This window comes from Ornithorhynchus anatinus, chromosome 2 (genome assembly GCF_004115215.2).
Source record: "Ornithorhynchus anatinus isolate Pmale09 chromosome 2, mOrnAna1.pri.v4, whole genome shotgun sequence".
NCBI lineage: Eukaryota > Metazoa > Chordata > Mammalia > Monotremata > Ornithorhynchidae > Ornithorhynchus > Ornithorhynchus anatinus.
Window position 1 is genome coordinate 20,219,498 of NC_041729.1, and position 14,733 is coordinate 20,234,230.

At 53.4% G+C, this 14,733-nt stretch overlaps 2 protein-coding genes across 2 annotated transcripts in view; one reads left to right on the top strand and one right to left on the bottom strand.

Annotated features, from left to right (window-relative positions):
• Positions 1-1,615: 1,615 nt before the first annotated feature.
• Positions 1,616-8,547, top strand: LOC100092468 (disintegrin and metalloproteinase domain-containing protein 1a-like). The gene is made up of 5 exons (XM_007664265.4): positions 1,616-1,632; positions 3,070-3,132; positions 4,053-4,136; positions 5,634-5,783; positions 6,204-8,547. Exons 1-5 carry the CDS (start codon positions 1,616-1,618, stop codon positions 8,224-8,226), a joined length of 2,337 nt encoding a protein of 778 aa, XP_007662455.2. The 3' UTR covers positions 8,227-8,547.
• The window catches only part of TMEM116 (transmembrane protein 116), a 40,148-nt gene continuing 33,034 nt past the window's right edge, over positions 7,620-14,733 (bottom strand). Inside the window, exons 8-10 of the mRNA XM_029058158.2 lie at positions 12,830-12,974; positions 12,351-12,424; positions 7,620-9,109 (exon numbers count right to left, since the gene is read on the bottom strand). Coding sequence (XP_028913991.1) covers positions 8,903-9,109; positions 12,351-12,424; positions 12,830-12,974 — 426 coding nt within the window. The 3' untranslated portion in view covers positions 7,620-8,902. The remainder of the gene's footprint in view (positions 9,110-12,350; positions 12,425-12,829; positions 12,975-14,733) is intronic.

Below are 14,733 nucleotides of genomic sequence, written 5' to 3' on the forward strand. Positions count from 1 at the left end.
CTTAAATAGATTAAAAAGGTCAAATCTTAGAATTAAAAATGGAGCCTGATTTTAATCGTGCTTTTTAGTGAAACAGCTTAAAATAAATCTCAAACGAAAGCTCATTTTTCTCCCTAGATTTTTATTTCTAGTATATCGATGACACAAAAGGAATTGCCCAATCATATTATTTCAAATTGCCCAATCATATTATTTCATGTTTCCTCCAGACCATGACCAAGAATCTTAATAGGGAGCTCTGAGATGCTTTGTGGAGCCCCCCAAATGTGAGGTTTTTTTTTTTCAGTCAAAAAATGGGGAGATGAATCATGTGACCTTTAAGGATTTTCAGAATTGGCTCTTCTGTGGTTAAGCTGTTCTTTGCCTTTCCTGGTGGATGTGATTCTTGTCCTTCTAGGTGGGAAATGTTGGGAGTTGGGAAGGGTAGTGTGGCCCTGACTTGCTTAGTTGGTTCCGGTACTAGACATTTAAGTTCACGTGGTCCCTTATGCTTCGTTTCTGTGTGTGTTCGAGCCAGCATCCTTTTCCACACTCAGTGTAACTGTACTTGTTTAGTTTGAATTCTTGATCAGTATTATATTGTAAATATTCTGCATCACTGTACATAAAATAATTTTACTAAAGCTGAATGACGCTGCCATTCCTTTTGTTTTTCCGCGGTCCCAAGAGAATCCACAGGGGGATATAATAGAAACTGATAGGAGCCACAGAAATGCCCCTCGGTCAGAATGGGAGCCTGATTCGTCAGGCTACTAGTAAATAGAACACTCCCTGGCAGCTATAAAGCTGCCGTTTTCCTACGAGCTAAAGTGCTTTCCCATCTGAGAAGAAGCTTGACTTAGTGTTAGAGCATGGGCCTGGGGGTCAGGAGGACCTGAGTTCTAATCCTGACTGCCACTTGTCTGTTGTGTGACCTTGGGCAAGTGACTTAACTTCTCTGGTCCTCAGTTACCTCATCTGTAAAATGGGGATTAAGAGCGTGAGCCAGGGTTCACAGGGTCAGGGACTGTGTCCAACCTGGTTAACTCGTATCTACCTCAGGGCTTAGAACAGTGCTTGGCACTTAGTAATTGCTTAACAAGTATGCTAATTATTATCTATGATTTTTCTCTTCACAGCATCCCAGGGAAGGAGGGAGGATAAGGATTGGTCTAATTATCTTACAGATGATTAAAAGATTTGACCTAATCCATCCATTAGTAAAACTAGGACTAGAATCCAGATCTCGGCACCCAATCAACTTTGCCCTCCATGAGCCATCTTGGAACAAGACAAAGGTGCAGTCAGATGCTGTAGAGGGCTGGGAAATGTTTCAAAACAAAATGATTGATCTGAGTGTTGTTTTTCTCTTAAGTTGGGAAATGTTAGCCTGCAGTCACAGCTACCGGAGCCCAGGGTCACTGACTTCATAGATGGCGTTTATTGAATACCCACTGTTTGCAGCAAGAGCAATATAGTACGCACTTGAAAGAGTATAATAGAGCTGGTAGAGGCGATCCTGCCCTCAAGGAGTTTCTAATCCAATGGCAGACAAACACTAAAGTAAATTATAGGTAGGAGAAACAGGTAAGACCATGATAAGTACGTAGGTGGGGTACCCAAGTGCTTAGGTGACATGAGTGTGAAGTGTCAGTAAAGGGGGATGTGGAGATGAGATTAATCAGGGAGGGCCTCCTGGAGGAAGTATGACTTTTAGAAGGGCTTTGGAGATGGAGCAGAGGTTTGCTGGGTGTGAATAGGGAAGGAGGACGGAGGGAGAAGAAAGAAGTCAGTGGTGAGAGAGACTAGAATGAGGCATAGCAAGTAGGTTGGCTTGAGAAGCGGAGCTTGTGTATCGGGGTGTAATGGGAGGAGCAAGGATGGGGCGGGAGAGCTGATGGACTGCCTTAAAACGGGAGGTCAGGAGTTTCTACTTGACGCAGAGAGGAATAGGCGATTGGAGATTTTTGAGGAGTGGGGAAACTGCTTAAACCATAGTCTTCCTGAGTCTTTTAGAAAAGTTTCCCCTGCCGACCAGTTTTTCCATCTTCGTTTTGAGTATCCATTCTTAATACTGCTTGTCCTACTTTGGCCAACCCTGTGTGGGAAAACCTCAGTTTTCCTTGGCTATGCAATACTGCCTTTCATTTCAAGCCTGCTTCTCACCTTACTGGGATCTGTAGTTCATTAGCACAAGTGCTAATTGAAGTCCTTTAACATTGACTGCAATAAATTCAGATACGATTAGTCCCCTGTATAATGTTAAGTTACCACTGCAGTGGCAGGAAGATCTAGGTGCTGGGTACAGGGTACAGTACTGAATTTACAGAAAATGCTTAAAAAGTGCCCTGGTACTCTGATTTTTCTTGTATCTTGATGGGCTTGCATAGTGGATAGAGCACAGCCTGGGAGTCAGAAGATCATGGGTTCTAATCCTGGCTCCACCACATGTCTGCTGTGTGACCTTAGGCAAGTCACTTAACTTCTCTGTGCCTCAGTTACCTCTTAAAGTGGGGATTGCCACATGGGGCAAGGACTGTGTCCAACCTGATTTGCCTGTAACCACCCTAGAGTTTAGTACAGTGCCTGACACATAGTATGCACTAAACAAATATAATTAGTATTATTACAAACTTAATTTTACCTGGTATGATGGAAGAGTGGCATCCAACCTCCTTAATAATAACAATAATAGTACTAAGTATTTACTGTGTGTCCAACACTGTTCTAAGTATTGGGGTAGATACAAGGTTATCAGATTTCCCCATTTTACAGATGGGGAAACAGAGGCACAGAGAAGTTAAATGACCTGCCCAAAGTCATACAGCAGGCACAGGGAGAAGTCAGAATTAGAACCCACATCCTCTGATTCCCAGACCCGTGCTCTTTCCACCAGACCGTGCTGCTTCTCCTTGCCCCAGAAGTCTTTGATTTTACTCACCGCCAGAAGTCTGGGGGCCCTAACCCCTGAGGTAGGAAAGGAAACAAACTCTTATTTCTATGGAAATTACTTGGAAAATCATTCTAAAGAGAAACTTTCCAAGGCCCCTGAGGAACTCGAGAATTATCTTGGTTTGTCTCCTATTCCAGCTTGTTTTACTCTTCAGGCTCTCTGGGGCAGGAGGAGCTGGATGGTTCCTCTAGGCTGAAGCAGTAGCTCAGTAAATCATATTTGAGTGTTTACTGTGTGCAGAGCACTGTATCAAGCACTTTGGAGAGATGATTTAACAGAGTAGGTAGACAGGTTCCCTGCCCACAAGTTTACAGTGTAATAGCTGTTTTAAGTCAGATGGTTTGGCCTCACTTTGTTGATCTGGCTTTCTCAATAGCAATAACAATCATAATATCTTACTTTTGTATATAGAATTTTACTCTTCCTAAGGCCCTTTCACATCAGTTATCTCATTTGCTCCTCTCAACATCCCTGTGAGGCAGGGAGAGGCAGGTGGAATTAGCTCCACTTTACAGATAAGGAAAGGGAAGCCCAGAGAGGTCAAGTGACTCGCTTAAGGTCACCCAGCAGGCCAAGGCAAAGACAGGACTACAACTAAGGACTCCTGACTCCCAGCCCTGTTCTTTCCCCTGGACACCACCTGCTGCCTTAGGCCAAATCACTGACGACAGCTAGTCTGGTCCAAACAGTTGAATTAAAGCCAAGCTACTGGAGAAAGTAGGTTCTGCCTGAGAAACGGAACTGGACGTGGCAGCTAAGGGATTGGCCGGTTGCTTCCCGTCAATGGCAGATGCTCTAGACTTGCTACAGATGGGCCACCAAGCCAACAAAAAGCTTGGCCTTGGCCTTTTGCAGGGAACCCAGGTCTGGGATTCAGACCTGGGTTCCTGTCACTTGTCTGCCGTGACTTTGAGCAAGTCACCTAAACTTTCCAGGCCTCAAGTTCCTCCTCTGTACAATAGAGATAAAAATATTCACCCTCTGTGGGCCTTGTGTGGGATAGGGACTGTGTCCACTCTGATTACCTTGTAACAGCCCCAGCCAATGCTGGCCATAGAGGAAGTAGTTGATAAATATCATTGTTGTGGTTATAATTCTGGACCTGTGCTTTCCTCTCCAGTACCGAGATATTTAAAAAGCGGGGCCACTGGGGAAGGGTTTCTGCTCGCAAAGTGTGGCTGAGGGTGCCGCGGCCAAAGCCGACGTATAGTAGGTCTAAACAGTGTCACTGAACTGCATGTTCTTGTGCAGGCCGGGAGCTGCCTTGGATTCCATTCCCAATGTTGGTGACGGTGGGTATCGATGGACCCAGATTTCTTTGCCTTCAGTTGCATTAAGATCTGTTTTTTTCAGTTTATTTTCACACAACCGCATTTTGAGGCTCGGATTTGCCCCTGACTTCTTTCCCTGGTCCGCCGTGAGTGGGCAGAGTGGATCCGCTTCCCAACTCCGCCACTTGTCTGCTGTGACCTTGAGCAAGCCATTTAACTTCTCAGTGCCTCAGTTACCTCATCTGTAAAATGGGGATTAAGACTTTGAGCCCCACATGGGACAACCTGCTTACTTTGTATCTACCTCAGTGCTTAGAATAGTGCTTGGCACATAGCAAGCGCGTAAGAAATGCCATAATTACTATTATTATTCAGACCCCCCACTTCTCCAGGTTCTGAGCCTCCTTCCATCCCATCCCGTGAGCCGCCTCCTGGAACACTGAGCCCGCCGTTTCTCCGCCACCTCGTCCTCCCTCCTCGGCAAGGGCCAGGCCGTTCGTTGCCTTGCTCGGATGCGGTAGAGGCTGATCGGGAGAAATGGAAGGAGGTGATGCTCTTGGCTGTTGCAGTTGTTCCCTGGGAGCAGCTCCGCTCCGGGCAGAAACCCATGTCTAGCCAGGTTCAGGATTATCGGGGAATTCGGTTACCACCCTCCCGCCCCACTCTCCCTGTGGCCATACTTATCGATGACACAGAATTGACCCTGCTCAGCCATGATTTTAAAAATCACAGTGGCAGAGATTTGTTCATTTTAATTTGGGCCCCAGGTACCCTTTGGCGGGGCCTTTGGAGCAGAGGGCGCCAGCCTCTCTCTTCCCAGTCTGTATTTTCTTGCCTCTGCTTTTCTTTGCCTTTCTGGAGTGGGGCTCTCTAGAGACGGCTCCTCCCTGCAGAGTTCCTGCTGCTTCTGCCCTCTGTGCTCAGGGCCCCTGAGGACCACAGAGGCCCTGGCTCCAAGTTCTTAATCACGGGTATTTTTCACATGCAGAGCACTGTACTGAGCGCATAGAGTTCAACAGAGTTGATACACGTTCCTTCCCCATAAGGAGGAAGTCCCAGCTTTCTTGTTGCGAGCCAACCTTTTACTCAGAAAAAGTACCGGTCCTCTCCCAGCTGCCCCTGTTCACCTGCTGGGAACAAGGCTGTTGAGTAAGAGGGCAGCTGCCCTGGGGAACTTGGGTTCCTGGCCGAGGGGATATCAGAAGAGGCTTCTGAAGACACATTCCTGAGGCAAAGAAAGCCCCTGTGGCTTGGAGTTGAGAAGTCCTGAGGAAGCAGGCAGGAGGGCATGGGGAGAGAAGAACAGAATCTTCCCCAGAAACCCCCGCTTCCCACCTCTGGAACCTTTGGATTCAAAATGGCAGTCAGAGCAACGGATGCTGAAGGGGAGGTTCTGGGGGGGGAGGGGGGCCGGGACTGGGGGAGGAGGAGCCGGCGGTAGCTGCTCTTCCCCTTTCCCCATCTTTTCCACTGGGAGGAGCAGATGGAGCTGGTCAGATCCTCATCATCCTGGCCCGTGGTTCAGCCCGCCGAAGTCAGGGGGAGCACAGCTGGGACAGCCGGAGGAGGGAGGCAACAAGGTAAAGGTGGCAGAGTCTCAGCCAAGACAGACACTCCCTGAGGCCCATCCGAGGGTGGGGCGGGGGAGTCAGGAAGGGAGCTTGGGCAGAGACACCCTGACACCCCGGGACCTTCACTCCTGAGCGCAGCCCGGGTCAGACCCTCACCTCACCCCTCGGAGTCTCGGAGAGCCGAGCCACCATGCCCGAGGCCGAGAGCGAGCTGCCAGCCGGGGGGCCGCGGCCAGCAGGGTGGGGGCTGCCGTCCTTTCCCGCTCCGCTGAGGGGCTTCCTGGTGGTGCTAGGGAGTCTTCTCATGGGGGTGGCCTGCGAGCCAGGGTCAGAGTTCTACGTCTCCTCCGAGGTGATCGTCCCCAGGAGGCTGTCGGCAAAGGGCGGGGGAATCGCCCCCAACAAGGTGTCTTACCTCCTGCCGCTCAGAAGCGGCCCGCAGGTGATCCATCTGAGGCAGAAAGAAGGCTTCTTTCTCCGAAACTTCCCCCTTTACACCTACTCGCTGGGGCAGCGGGTCCTAGATGTGCCACCCAGCCAGGGCTGCTACTACGAAGGCTACGTGGAGGGGGATCCGAGCTCCCTGGTGGCGCTCAGCACCTGCTCGGGGCTCCGGGGCCTGCTGGCCGTGCAGGCCGCGTCCTACGGCCTGGAGCCGGTTGAACGCTCGGCCCGCTTTGAGCACATCCTGTACCGCGAGGACCCGGCCCCCGGGGGCACCTGCTCGCTCGCCGAAAGGGAGATCCGCAGGCATGAGGCCGGCGGGCGGGGCAGGGCGGGCAAAGCCCAGGGCCTGGGCGGCCAACCCGCCGCCTGGACCCACAAAAAGTACCTGGAGCTCTTCCTGGTGGTCACCAAACTGCGATTCACCATGTCCGAGAGCAACGTGACCAAGACCACCCAGCTGGTCTTGGAGGTGCTCAACATCGTCCACAGTCACCTGCAGCAGCTGCACCTGGAGCTGGTCCTGATCGGCTTAGAAATCTGGACCGAGAAGGACCTGGTGGACATCGCCGACACCATGCCAGACACCCAGGAGAACTTCAACCGCTGGAGGATCAAGGACCTGTACTGGCGGGTGCCCCACGACCTGGCCCACCTCTTCACCGGGAAGAATTACGGGAAGACCCTGGGCCGCGCCTACATCGGCGGCGTCTGCACCTACAATTCGGCGGCGGGGGTCGACGCTTTCTGGCGGGAAGACATCTTGCGCTTCGCGGGGACCGTCTCCCACGAGATCGGCCACAACCTGGGCATGCAGCACGACACGCTCTCCTGTCGTTGCGGGGACGGCGGGGAGACCCTCTGCCTCATGTTCCCCAACGTGCTCGTGAACTACAAGTTCAGCAACTGCAGCGTGCAGTACTTCTACGACCTGCTGCGGGACGGGGAAGGGGAGTGCCTCTTCGACCGGCCGGCGGCGTCCAGAGTCTTCGGGGGGCAGCGCTGCGGGAACCGGGTGGTGGAGGCCGGGGAGGCCTGCGACTGCGGCGACCCGGCTGCCTGCTGGAAGGACCCCTGCTGCCTGCCCACCTGCCAGCTCCGGCCGGGCGTCGACTGCGCCTCGGGGCCCTGCTGTCACGGGTGCCGGTTCCAGAAGGCCGGGGTCCTCTGCCGGGGCAGCGTGGACGTGTGCGACCTCCCCGAGTACTGCAACGGCACCTCCCGCTGGTGCCAGCCCGACGCCCACAAGCAGGACGGCTCCCCGTGCCGGGACCGGGACTACTGCTACCGCGGGCGGTGCCGCAGCCACGGGGGCCAGTGCGCCCGCCTCTTCGGGCCGGGGGCCGAGGCCGCCCGGGACGGCTGCTACCGGCACGTGAACACGGCGGGCGACCGGTTCGGCAACTGCGGCGTCGCCGTCCAGGGCCTGAAGAGGGACTTCTCCAAGTGCCGGCTCGGGGACGTGCTGTGCGGCAGGCTGCAGTGCGAGAACGTCCGGCGGCTGCCCCGGATGGGGCACCAACACACCCTCGTCCAGTTCCCCCTGGAGGGCAGCTGGTGCTGGGGCATGGACCCGCTCTCCCCCGTCGACGCGCCCGACGAGGGGGCGGTGGAGGACGGGACGCTGTGCGGCCCCGGGAGGGTCTGCCTGAACCACACCTGCGCCAACGCCTCGCTGCTCGGCTACGACTGCGACCCGGCCGCCAGGTGCCACGGCCGGGGCGTCTGCAACAACTTCAAGAACTGCCATTGCCGTTACGGCTTTGCCCCGCCCCGCTGTGAACTCAAGGGCTTCGGGGGCAGCGTGGACAGCGGGCCCGCCCCCGAGAGGGCCTCGGGCCTGAGAAGCACGCTCCTCTGGACCCTGCTCACCCTCGGCTTGGTGTTTGCCGCCATCTTCATCATCGCCTTCGTCAAGCGGCGCCAGGTCCGGGAAGCCTGCAACAGGGCACGGGAGAGGCTGAGGCGTCGGCTGGGCGCGGAGACCAGTCAGAGCGTAGGGGGATAGGGCGCCGGAGGGCAGGACGGGGCCGGTGGTCAGAAGGGAGTCTTCGGCAGATTCCAGTTGTTTCGAAACTACCCGTCGGGGAAGGTGAAGAGCAGCAGCCGGAGAGGGGGAAATAACGCCACAGAATCATCCGTCCTCGAATGGGGCTGCGGAGGCCCAGTTTGAGGCAGATTTCAGGCAGCAGGGCTGGCTCGGGTGCAGGCCTGGGTGCGGCCTTCAGTTGGGAGAGAGCGGCTCTCGGGTCTGAATTTAGCACGTGCGCTGGCCGGCGTGCGGGAAGGGCTCCTCGGTTACTCTGAATAAAGAGAACTGCATCCTCTCGGTCTGGGCTCCGTTCAGGCTGCGGTCCGGGGTTTTGGTGACACCCAGGCCCGACCCCCGTAAGCGTTCCTGGCCGTGGGGGTTGTGGCTGTGTCCGGGGGAGCCAGGGTTATAAATACACGGCGGGGTTTATGGTCCTGAGGGTTGGGGTCGCCACAGATTTGACCATCATTGAGGTCAGGGGAAGGGAAGCTGGACCCGAGTCCAGCCGGAAGCCACTCCTCCCCTCTTCCGGCACCACCGGTCAGCCAATCCACAATAAACAAAGCCGCGTGTTGAGGGTGGGGCAGCTCTGGACGGGACCGTCCCCTCCACACCCCGTCTGCCCCATCCTGGCGCTGTCAGTCCCGGGGCCTCAGAGGGCAGACGAGGTGGTGGAGCTGGGGAGGGGGCTGTGCCGCGGGGAGGGGAGGGTGCTGGCGTAGAACCTCTTCTGGGAGCGCAGCAGTGGAGTCTGCGTGTCGGCGTCCCGCCGGCCCTCCCACTTGAGGCGCGAGAGGTTGTGCTGCGTCCAGCCGTACACCCCACAGTTGAGAAGACCCTGGGAGGCGGCAGTCAGAGCCTGCAGGAGACAAGGTCAAGAGAGGAGGAACGCGGCTACTCGGCACTCTCCTGCTCCCCTTCCCCATCCCCCCCAACCCTCCTGCAACCTCCATCCCGCAGTCTCTGCCTGGCTCGCTGCTCCCATTCCACCAGCACGGTTGACTGTGTCTACTCTGCCACTAGAATCCGACAATCACTCCCCCACAATCAAAGCCTTATTGAAGGCGCATCTCCAAGAGGCCTTCCCTAACTAATCCCTCTTTTCCTCTTCTCCCACTCCCTTCTGCATCACTTTCTTGCTCCCTTTAACCATCCTTCCTTCCAGCCCCGGTGCACTCATGTACAAATCTGTCATTTATTTATTTTTATTCATGTCTGTCTCCCCTTTCCAGACTGTAAGCTCCCTGAAGGCAGGGAGCGTGTCTGTTTACTGTAATACTGTACCTTCCCAAATGCTTAGTAAAGTGCTCTCACAGAGTAAGCGCTCAATAAATACTATTGACTGACTGGCCAAAATGTTTCCTGTAGGGTGAGGAGGGGGATAGATGAGGGTTTGGGGATTTTGTGGGGGTTTTCAGTTACCCCTGCTGTCACTGTCCCTCAGAAGCTTGGTAATACCTTACACTGGCCCAGCCTGGCTCCCAGGACTTGGCCTAACTTGGTCAAAACGGGAAAATGGATAGGTAGGCAAGGATTGGCCCACCTGTCCCAATAGCTCGATCGATAACATTTAAACACTTACTCTGTGTAGAAGCACTAAGCACTTAGAAGAGTACAACAGATCCAGTTCCTGCCCCCAAGGAACTTACAAATCTAATCCCTCTGGTATCTGGCCTCTACAAACTTGCCACTTTGACTGGGTAGGCCACGGAAGCCTCAAACATGCTCAGTGGGCCATGTGAGGACTGGACTACATTTCCCCAGGACGCCCGCCTCTGGCCAGAGGATAGCACATGTGCCCTGTTCCCAAACTGATCCATGAATCCCTGGTCTCCCTTTCTTTTCCTTCCACCACTCGCCAGGTAGGGCCTAGCCAAGAGAAAGACTGCTGGTAATAATAATAATAATGTTGGTATTTGTTAAGCACTTACTATGTGCAGAGCACTGTTCTAAGCGCTGGGGTAAACACAGGGGAATCAGGTTGTCCCACGTGGGGCTCACAGTCTTAATCCCCATTTTACAGATGAGGGATGGTAGACCAAGTCAGGAACCACACAAGCGCAGGCTCGGGTCTGGCCTACCCAGGGCCATGTAATCCAGAGAACAAGACCTGCCTGAGCCAGTAGCTGGAGGCAAAGAACAGGAAGGGTAAGCGAGGCCTGAACTCATCCCTCACCCAGTCCTGGGAGAAGAATGCTAAACAGGCAGTCAGAAAGTCTATCCTGACGCTGACCTATGGCTGGATATGGGATGTCAAGGGGTCATCTTGTCTAACCCCCTCTCTCCAGGTACATGAACACCTAAGCCAGGCGTAACAAACCAATTCCAGAGGCGAGGACATCTATGCAGTTATCTAATCATACATGGGTCATACTTAATAAAAGCAACAAACGTCTACTTAAATTTGCAAAATGATTAGTAACTTAACACCATCATTATTAACTAGAACGCAAGGAATGAAATAGGTGACTAGAATGATAGTATTTTCTTGCAGGTGCAGGATTAGTGGGTGTGGCTTCTGTGAGGGCAGGGACTGTTGTCCAGGATCAGTGGGAAGGATGGCAGTAGGAAAGGAAGAAATAAGGATGGCCGAGACAGGACAGACCAGAGATATGAGTGGGTCAGAGGCCCAGAGAGAGAGCCTGAGACAGTAGAGAGTCAGAGGCCCAAAGGCCAAGAGATGAGAGTCAGAGCCCAGAGAGACAAGAGAGATGAGAGCCAGAAACCAGAGTAATCTTCGGAGTCCCATGTAAGAGAGAGAACACACCACAGAGGGAAAGAGGGAATGTAACAGAGGCAGATCCAGACTTTCACTCAAAGATGGAGGCAGAGACACTCATATCCCCCACCTGCGCACATTTACCCATACACACACACACATATGCATCTCCAGGAGCAGGAAAGACCCAGCAGAAACTGCTTCTCTGCCACGCAACTGCTTCTTTGCCATGCAAGTCCATCCGGGCTTGTAGGGCTGCTGTCACTCCTGGGTTTTAGCACCCGAAACGGCCTCTGGAGCCCAAAAGAGCAGGATCACCCACAGCCCAGAGCTGGGGTCAGAAGCTAAGCTCCCAGAGGCGAGAGATGGCTTCCCCTGTGGCCTCCTCCTGCTTCCCTGTTGCGGCCAGCGGCCCAGAGGACCCCAAGGAGCTTACGGTAGGCTGCGATCGGCTCCTGTGTAAGACAGACCTGGCCTAAAGCATCCTGGGCCATGAACTATCCAGATTATTTATAAACAACTACATGAGCAGAAGCTGCTAGGATTAGCCTGCTCTCCTCCCACACTGAAATTTAAGCTCCTTCTTCTTATTCAGGTCCTGTGGTTTGAAGAAAAACTAGTTGTATTCTTCCCCCTCCAACCCTATCCTATCCTTGAAGACTTATTTAGACGCTTCTTAGTGGTGGGCAGGGACCAGGGCTGTGGTCCTGGCTACCTGGGGTCGAGTGCAAGTGGCCAAGTGGAACAGGCTGGAGGATGCAGCAAATCCTCGGACCAATCGTGGGCTTGTCTGGATAGAAGTTCTCTAAATTCTTGGTGCTCCTTTCTGTGGGGAGACCCAGTCGGTGTGGGATAGAATGACCATCAGTGTCCACTCCCCAGGGATGAAGGGGGGCGGGGGTGAATGTCCCTCACAACTGTATGAGTCCAACTCCCATATTTGCTTATTCTAGGTCTGACGAAACCCAAGTGTCCAATCAAGGCTGAGAAGCCCAAGATGGTGGCTTTCAGGCCTCCTGGGCCTTTCTGAAACTAGTCCTCTCCCGGTCAATCAACTGTATTTACTGAGTGCTTCCTGTGTACAGAGCACCGTACAATACAACAGAGTTGATAGACTCGTTCCCCACCCACACCGAGGTTCCTGTCTAGAAGGGAAGGCAGACGTTGATATAAATAAATGACCGATATGTACATAAGTGATGGGTTGAGGGAGAGGTGAGTAAAGGGTGCGAATCCAAGTGAAAGAGCGACGCAGAAGAGAGTGGGAGAAGAGGAAATGGGAGTTCTCTTTTCATCCTGTCCTCCAGAGGAAAAGCTGACATCTCTTAATCCCAGCTGGGGGCTCCGGGTGGGTAAAGGCGCAGCAGGAGCGGTCGGTTACCTGCAGCACGTAAAGGGCCATGTGGAGTTCGGTGTTCTGCGGCATGATCAGCTTCACGATCCCCAAGATGACGGCTGTGAAAACATGGAAGGGGAGCTGCAGGGTCTGGGCCTGATGGTCAGCTGGTGGGGAAGGGCCCCGGGATGGAGCAGCCAACCGTGATGATAAGCACTGGCCCGCAGGCCCAGGGTCTAATGGAAGCCACTCTGTGGGCCTAAGGAACTGACTATCCACTGCCTCGCCTCTCTAGTCTCCGGGCGTCGTCCCACAGGTCGGGAGCAGGATGGGTTGCAGACATGGGTGAGCTGGGAGGTGGGAGGAGTCAGGAAAGAACACTGAGAATTGCTCAGTAGACTGATAGGCCTCTGGAGGCCAGAAGGAACTGCTCTCCCGCCAAGGGCCAGCCACCCGGCCCAGCACACTCCCATCCCCCTGGCCCAGACCCCAGTGAGCCCCCCGCCCCCCCCCAGATCCCTTACCTGGGCCCCAGCAGCAGAAGAAGGCAGCTGGGTAGAAGCGCACTCGCTGCTCTACTACGCGGATCATGGCCCACTGCTGGTCACCCAGGAAGCCCGTTGACTTCACAAACTTCTTGTACAGCTTCTGCGCCCGGAGGAGCAATGCCTGCAGAGGGAGGCAGCAAGTGGGCAGCTTGCCCTGCCCCAAGCCCTTCGGCCCTTCTTCCAACAGGGACAACGGGCTTCCTCAGACTGGCCCTTCCACATCCGCTCCTCCCCACCACCACTTCCTCAGGGTGGCCCACTCTTTTCACAGAACATTAAATAATAATGATAATTGTGTATCTGTCAAGTGCTTACTACGTGCCGGGCACTGTACTAAGCACTGGGGTAGATACAACAAATTGGCTTGGAACCAGCCCCTGTCCCACATGGGGCTCACAGTCTTAATAATCCTCATTTTACAGGTGAGGTAACTGAGGCACAGAGAAGTGAAGTGACTTGCCCAAGGTCACATGGCAGACAAGTAGCAGAGCGAGGATGAGAACCCGGGTCCTTCTGAATCCCAGACCGTGCTCTATCCACTAGGCCATGCTGCTTCTCAAGGCAGCGGCTCCCTTGCTTCATTCATTCAATTGCATTTCTTGAGCGCTTACTGTGTGCAAAGCATTGTACTAAGGGCCTGGGAGAGTACGATATAGCAACAGACAGACACATTCTGCCCACAACGAGCTCACAGTCTAGAGGGAGAGACAGATATTAGTAAATAAATACATTACAGATATATACAGATTCACGGGAAGCAGCATGGCTCAGTGGAAAGAAACCAGGTTTGGGAGTCAGAGGTCATGGGTTCGAATCCCAGCTCCACCACTTGTCAGCTGTGTGACTGTGGGCAAGTCACTTAACTTCTCTGTGCCTCAGTGACCTCAACTGTAAATATGGGGATTAAGACTGTGAGCCTCACATGGGATAACCTGATTACCCTGTATCTACCCCAGCGCTTAGAACAGTGTTCTGCACATAGTAAGCGCTTAACAAATCCCAACATTTTTTTTTTATTTTACATATGTGTTGTGGGGATGGGTGGGATGTGGGGATGGTATGGATGATTGTCCAACAATCCCATCCTACAGTGTGCCTACAGCCTTCCTGGGCTAGTGCCTGGGGAAGCACCTGCCTTAGAAAGGTTGAGAGTAGGAAGGCCAGGAGACGGCCTAGCACGGAGCGGGATAGTGAGGCTCTCTGGCTGCAGGCACCAAGCCAGTGAAGGCAGCACATAAAGAAAGGAGGTGGGGGTGGAGCTAATGAGGATTGAGTTTGTTCCCCTCTTATGCAGTGTGGCCTAATGGATAGAGCACGGGCCTGGGAAACCTAAGCAACTGAGTTCTAATCCCGGCTCCACCACTCGTCTGCTGTATAACCGTGAGCAAGTCATTTCCCTTCTCTGTGCCTCAGTTACCTCATCTGGAAAATGGGGATTGAGACTGTGAGCCCCATGTGGGACAGGGATTTGCTTGTATCCACCGCGGCACTTAGTACAGTGCTTGGCCCATAGTAAGCACTTAAATATCACAGTTATTATTATTATTACTATCATCATCCTCTTGTTTGATTTTTGGGGTTCTATTTCAGCCGGGGGGAGGCAGTGGGTGGGTTTTGCTTTGGAGGCCTGTTCTCTTAATTGGGTGCCATGACAGGCCCACAGTGTCATACCTGTGTTTTGATTCTATTTATTCTTGATTGTATTTATTCTTGATTCTATTTATTTGCTATTGTTTTAATGAGATGTTCTTCCCCTTGATTCTATTTACTGGCATTGTTCTTGTCTGTCTCCCCCGATTAGTCTGTAAGCCCGTCAAAGGGCAGAGACTGTCTCTATCTGTTACTGATTTGTACATTCCAAGCGCTTAGTACAGTGCTCT